Raw genomic sequence first — 7,500 nt, forward strand, 5'->3', positions numbered from 1 at the left:
GAGTTGGAATATTAAACGTCGTCTGAGACGAGGATATTAATTAAATACTGATTTCATCACTGCCGACGTTCTAAAACATAATTTAGTTTCTTTTGTGGTTTCAGTTTCACTTCTGCAGGTTTTAGTCTTCATATATTTAGTTTATTTTTGTTAAGACCAGGTTTAATGTCTAAGGTAGCATATACATATAAATATAAACAAAAATATACATACAGATATATATATTAGTATTAATAATAGTAATAATACTAATATGAGGAAATGTCTGAAAGTAATAAATACTAATATGAGTTATCTGAGTCAACAAAGTATATGAAGCTTCACTCTAAAACCTTGCATCATAAATAACTCATATAAATATATTTAAATATATAAGTCTTTAGGAGTAATCTTTTCTTCTTCACCAGCTCAGTAGTCTCTGAGCTCCTCTTCCTCGAGAAACTGAACAATAAATATCTCAGTATTAATAACCTGCAGCTCTTCCAGAGAAGAGAAGGAACTCTGCGTCTCTTAGAAGGTGAAAGTCCACGAGCAGCTTTCTGTGTTCGTCGTGTCCGTACTCATCAGGAATGTGAGGAGAGAGGTGAGACAGGAGGGTGTGGGGTGAGACGGGAGGTGAGACAGGAGGTGTTACTGGAGGTGTGTGGTGAGACGGGAGGTGAGACAGGAGGTGTGGTGGTGAGACGGGAGGAGAGACGGGAGGTGTGTGGTGAGACGGGAGTTGTTACTGAGGTGTGTGGTGAGACAGGAGGTGAGACTGGGAGGTGTGTGGACTTGTCCTCCGCTCTGCAAAGAGCTGCACCCTCATTATGTGTTCATGTTGTTGGGAGGAGGTCTTTATTGTATATATTAATACAGAGTGAGAGTATTAATACAGAGTGAGAGGGCTTTATTGTATATATTTGTAACAAGCTCTTAGCTGTCACATCTGGGTTTTCTCCCCCCCAGCACCAAAGGATGAGCACACTCAGTGTATATTCTGTAATGTCCTTTTAGACTGTGCTTCTGCTCTCCATCCCTATTGAACCTCATATAGGGAAGAGACACAATCACCGATCCCTGAGCCACTCCCCCACACCCCTCCAGCTGAGCCTAACCACGCCCCCGCCACCACATACCCCCACCGCCCGACTTAGGCCAGGGAGCTATCCAGCCTAATCTACTCCCCTCCTCCCCTTCCCGTGAGCGGGAGAGGAAAGTCGGCCACGACCATCTGCGCGCCCGGCCTATGGATCACCTTGAAAATAAAAGGCTGCAAAGCAGATACCACCAAGTAATCCGGGCTTTAGTATCTTTCATGCGTTGGAGCCATTGGAGCGGAGTGTGGTCCGACCAGAGGGTGAATGAGCATCCCAGGAGGTAGTAGCCCAGGGAGTCAACCGCCCGACCGGATGGCCAGGCACTCCTTCTCCACCGTGCTGTACTGCCCTCCCTCTCCGACAGCTTCCGGCTGATGTACAGGTCCCGGCAGTCAACCCCCTCTACCTGCTGGGACAAAACGGCCCCCAGCCCTCTGTTTGATGCATCAGTCTGCAGGGTAAAAGGGAAGAGAAAAGTTAGGTGTATGAAGGAGTGTTCCCCACAGAGAGCTTGTTTTACCTTCTCAAACACCAACTGGCACTGGACCGGATCTGAGGTACCTTTCCGGGTCAGGTCAGTCAAGGGGCCGGTCATCTGTAAAGTTCGGGATGAATCGTCTGTAATAACCCGCCATCCCCAGAAACTGTCTCACCCCTTTTAGTCTTGGGCTGTGGGCAGGCTGCGATAGCGGCGGTCTAGTCCACCTGTGGGCGCACCTGCCCGCCGCCCAAGTGGTACCCCAGATACCGTACCTCCCTTCGTCCAACTGCACACTTCCCCGGGTTGCAGTCAGCCCCGCCTGCCTCAGGGACTCCAGCACCGCGCCCACCTGCTGCACATGCTCCGCCCAGGTGGTGCTATGGATGATCACATCATCCAAGTAGGTGGCAGCATATGCAGCGTGCAGACGCATCACCTGGTCCATGAGGAGCTGAAATGTGGCTGGGGCACCGAACAACCCAAAGGGAAGTGTGGTAAATTGGTATAAACCCAAACGAAGTGGAGAAGGGCCGCCTTTACTTGGACTCTGGCGACAGAGGAATCTGCCAGTAGCCCTTGGTTGAATCCAGGGTCGTAAAGAAACGCGCAGTGCCGGTCCAGATCGTCAAACCCGGGGCATTGGGTAAGCATCGAACCGTGACACATCATTCACCCTGCGATAGTCCACACGCAGAACCGTATAGACCCATCCTTCTTGACCTCAAGAACAATGGGGCTACACCAGGCACTGTGGGACTCTTCTATTACACCCATCTCCAGCATGGCCGCTAATTCCCTCTGAACCACTTTTCTTTTGTGTTCAGGTAATCTGTAGGGTTGTGACTTTGGGACCTCAGGCCCCAGCTCCTCTCTCTCAGATATCGCGGACACCAGAGAAACAGACTCCGCCTCCCTCCATGCTTTTAGGAGGTTGAGGTGGTAAATCTGTGTAGCTCCGCCCCTGTCAGAACGCACCACCTCATAGTCTGGCCTCCCCCACTCGCCGTGTGACCACAAAGGGCCCTTGCCACTTGGCGTGGAGTTTAAAGCTGAAAGAAGGAAGCAAAACAAGTACCTTCGAGCCCCCCCCCCGCGGAGTCCTGCTGAACAACAGTTCAATGGGAGAAAATCCTTTGGCGGCCTGGGGGACCTTCCGCACTGCAAACAACAGAGAGTCAAGCCATTTATCCCAATTACGTACATCTTTATTAATACATTTACGGATCATGGACTTCAGATGCTCCACCAGACCGTCGGTCTGTGGGTGGTACACACTGGTCCGAATAGATTTATTGCCCAGTAACCCGTAAAGTTCTCTCAGTGTTCTTGACATGAACTGTGTTTCCTGGTCAGTCAGAATCTCTTTTGGGTTTCCGACTCGGGAGATGACCTAAAACAGCGCCTGCGCGACACTCTTTGCAGAAATGTTGCGCAACGGCACTGCCTCCGGACGCAGGACGCACAACAACGGCGTATAAATAAAATCGGGTCATTATCCGGTCCAGTGTTTTATCGTATCCCATGTGACCAGCCATCGGGTTATAATGAGCCGCCTGGAAAACCATTTCCCGGCGGCTCTTCGGCACCAGCAACTGGGTGCTTTCCTCTCCTGTCTGAGCGTCACGGCTCACTCTGTACAGTCTGTCCCTAATCAATGAAAAGTGCGGATATGACTGCGCTGCGTCAGGGGCGCACCGGGTGACCATCAATTCGGTCAAAGGCTGAGCGTAGAGTATCGTCCCGAGACTGCTCGAGTGGAAAATCTTCCATGGAGTGGAACTCGGGAGCCGGTGGAGTCTCCACGGGGCGCTCCGCCGGTTCCCCCTCCTCGTCTGCAGTGTCGGACAACCAGTATAGCACAGCGCACATACCGCATGACCCTGTCGGCCGTGAACGCACCCCTTGCGTAAGGCGGGAGCTAACGCAATCTTTACACTATGCTTTTTTCCCGTGTATCTAATTTCCACTGACACCATAGGATACTTGTGAACGTCCCAATGCACACACCCAATTTTTAACCAGAATGACACCACCAATGCCCGGGGCCAAACCAGGATCTGGTGGATCATAGACTGTGTACAGCCGGAATCCACCATTGCCGGATGTGTACCCCCCTGGATTCTTACCGGAACGCGGTACGTCTCCCCTTGGACTGGGGAAGGGTGATGGAGAGCCGGCAACCCGTCTTGTGTCCCTCTCCCCTCGTCTCCTATCACCTCGTCTCCTCCCCCTAATAATTTAGTATTAGTATCGGAGTGTTTTCTCCACCAGTGAAAAACAACAAGACAAAAAGATATTTGTGTGACTGTCAGAATTTTGAGGACCACCTCAGCCATGACAGCAGGAAGCCACATACACACAGGTACACACAGACACACACACACACACACACACACACACAGAGACAAACGTAGACACAGACACACACACACATAGACACCCACAGACAACACACACACACACACATAGACACCCACAGACAAACACACACAGACAAACGCACACACAGACACACACAGACACACACACACAGGGCCACACACACACAGAGACAAACGCACACACAGACAAACACACACACGTACACACACACACACACACACAGACAGACACACACACAAACACACACACAACACACAGACAAACACACACGCCACAGATACACACACAGTTTATTCCTCTGTCGTTGTTTTTTGTTCATGAACATATCTTCTCGGCCTCTGAAGCCATAAAAAGGGAGTAAATCTCCTGCAGTGGAGCTTTTTACAGGATGTCGACGCCCACAAGTGTGTCTGGATCACTCGGTTCCAGTGTGTGTGTGTGTGTGTGTGTGTGTGTGGTGTGTGTGTGTGTGTGTGTGTGTGTGTGTGTGTGTGTGTGTGTGTGTGTGTGTGTGTGTGTGTGTGTGTGTGTGTGTGTGTGTGTGTGTGTGTGTGTGTGTGTGTGTGTGTGTGTGTGTGTGTGTGTGTGTGTGTGTGTGTGTGTGTGTGTGTGTGTGTGTGTGTGTGTGTGTGTGTGTGTGTGTGTGTGTGTCTGTGTCTGTGTCTGTGTCTGTGTCTGTGTCTGTGTCTGTGTCTGTGTCTGTGTCTGTGTCTGTGTCTGTGTCTGTCTGTCTGTGTGTGTATCTGTGTACGTGTGTGTGTGTGTGTGTTCACAATAGAGGCCTTTGTTGTTGTTCTAACCTGATTGCTGGCCAAAGCTTTACTGAAGCCAGAGAACAGAAGTGTGTGTGTGTGATGACTCAGTGCGTTTGGTCCGTCCCATTCTAACCATGATGCACCACAAACTATTGTTCCTGTTGGATTTTAGTTTACTTTCAGGAGTGTGACTCGTTCATGGTTCTTTATTGGGCAACTTGTAACAGGAAGTGGGGCGGAGTCAGACCTCTGTGTCATCATAAATCCAGAGGTCGTCCACATTAAATATGTAAACACAGTTTCAGCCCTCCTTCCAGAGTTTGTCCAAATAATAGAATCATTGGTTTGATATTTCAGGTTCCTTTTAAACTGAGTTTTAAAGGAACCTGGCGCCCCCTGTGGACTAAAGTGGTAGTGTTGGTTCTGGCGCCCCCTGTGGACTAAAGTGGTAGTGTTGGTTCTGGTGCCCCCTGTGGACTAAAGTGGTAGTGTTGGTTCTGGCGCCCCCTGTGGACTAAAGTGGTAGTGTTGGTCTGGTGCCCCCTGTGGACTAAAGTGGTAGTGTTGGTTCTGGTGCCCCCTGTGGACTAAAGTGGGTAGTGTTGGTTTCTGACGCCCCCTGTGGACTAAAAGTGGTAGTGTTGGTTCTGGTGCCCCCTGTGGACTAAAGTGGTAGTGTTGGTTCTGGTGCCCCCTGTGGACTAAAGTGGTAGTGTTGGTTCTGGTGTCCCCTGTGGACTAAAGTGGTAGTGTTGGGTTCTGGTGCCCCCTGTGGACTAAAGTGGTAGTGTTGGTTCTTTGGTTAGTTTATCTTCTAGCCTCTTGCTTGTGTTGAGGGTCCGCAGTCCTCCAATGAACAACCCCCCTCCAAAAACCACACAAAGACACAAAGAGTCCTGTTAAGATGGAAACTAGCTGGCACAAACACTTGGCCTGGTGGAGCTAACCTCTCGATGGGAACCAGAATCCTGATCCACCATCGAACCCAGTCTCTTAATTCAGGAGACACTATTCCACCATCGAACCCAGTCTCTTTAATCTCAGGAGACACTATTCCAACATCGAACCCAGTCTCTTTTAATCCAGGAGACACTATTCCAACATCGAACCAGTCTCTTTAATTCAGGAGACACTATTCCAACATCGAACCCAGTCTCTTTAATCCAGGAGACACTATTCCAACATCGAACCCAGTCTCTTTAAATCCAGGAGACACTATTCCAACATCGACCCAGTCTCTTTAATTCAGGAGACACTATTCCACATCGAACCCAGTCTCTTTAATTCAGGGAGACACTATTCCAACATCGAACCCAGTCTCTTTAATCCAGGAGACACTATTCCAACATCGAACCCAGTCTCTTTAATCCAGGAGACAACGTTTGGTGGAGTTTCCCAACCTGACGTAGAACTCCCCAACGTTTCCTCAACGTGGCTTAAATATTCCTCCTGATTGTGTCAGAGCAGCGTGGGACGCCTCCTTCTAATCCAGCAGAGCTTGGTGGTGGTTTTGCCAGCTGGCTCTGGTCTGAGCGTGCAGGGCGTCTCTTTGTTACCACACACAACATGTACCTACTGGTGTGTACTGGTGGCAGATGTAGACTCTGTACAGCTCTCTCATATCAGGGTCTGATTAAATTGACACTGAGGAACCTTTTAACTGGCCCTGAACCAGTCTGAGTGTAGTCCTGGTCCTCGATAGACCTCCATCAGTAAACAGACCATCAGACAGAAGAAGGTCTGGTTCTAGAGAGTTCTTCTTAAAGCTTGAACTGACCCAGATCCGTTTTCTCTGCAGCCTGAGATGAGGAATAGTAAAAACACTACCATGTTTGTCCACAAGGGGCCAAAAGCAACACAGAGTGAAGTTGCTTGAGCTGTTCACTGAAACCAGACGGTTCTCTTTAGTAATTAATGTCCTCACATTACTTCATTTATTCCCTGAAACCAGACGGTTTGTGTTATCGGCTCATTTACGTAGATTAATACTATTTGTACTTTATTTCCAGACGACAGGAGGAATGCAGACGGAGCTCAGATGGAGTTTTAAGTCCAAGCAGTGGTTCGGTGCCACAGTACGATCTGACGGAGAGCACATCCTGGTGAGAAGATACCTGAAGTACCCTGTTCTACTACATGATACTGTAGTACACTGTAGTACACTGTAGTACACTGTATTAGACTGTAGTACACTGTATTATACTGTAGTAACTACTTAGTATTATACTGTAGTACACTGTAGTACACTGTATTATACTGTAGTACACTGTATTATACTGTATTATACTGTAGTACACTGTAGTACACTGTATTATACTGTAGTACACTGTATTAGACTGTAGTACACTGAATTATACTGTAGTACACTGTAGTAAACTGTATTATACTGTAGTACACTGTAGTACACTGTAGTACACTGTAGTACACTGTAGTACACTGTATTATACTGTAGTACACTGTATTATACTGTAGTACACTGTATTATACTGTATTATACTGTAGTACACTGTATTATACTGTAGTACACTGTATTAGACTGTAGTACACTGAATTATACTGTAGTACACTGTAGTAAACTGTATTATACTGTAGTACACTGTAGTACACTGTAGTACACTGTATTAGACTGTATTATACTGTATTACACAGTATTACACTTTATTACACTTTATTACACTGTATTATACAGTATTATACTGTATTATACTGTATTACACTTTATTATACTTTATTATACAGTATTACACTTTATTATACTGTATTATACTGTATTATACTGTATTACACTTTATTACACTTTATT

At 47.6% G+C, this 7,500-nt stretch overlaps 1 protein-coding gene across 1 annotated transcript in view; it reads left to right on the forward strand.

The window, feature by feature from the left end:
- Window positions 1–7,500, forward strand: part of LOC117750141 (integrin alpha-V-like) — a 35,265-nt gene that overhangs the window by 3,731 nt on the left and 24,034 nt on the right. The window contains 2 exon segments of the mRNA XM_034561136.1: window positions 6,707–6,741; window positions 6,743–6,799. Of these exon segments, the coding sequence (XP_034417027.1) occupies window positions 6,707–6,741; window positions 6,743–6,799 (92 nt within the window).

The sequence above is a fragment of the Cyclopterus lumpus genome, chromosome 21, assembly GCF_009769545.1.
Source record: "Cyclopterus lumpus isolate fCycLum1 chromosome 21, fCycLum1.pri, whole genome shotgun sequence".
NCBI lineage: Eukaryota > Metazoa > Chordata > Actinopteri > Perciformes > Cyclopteridae > Cyclopterus > Cyclopterus lumpus.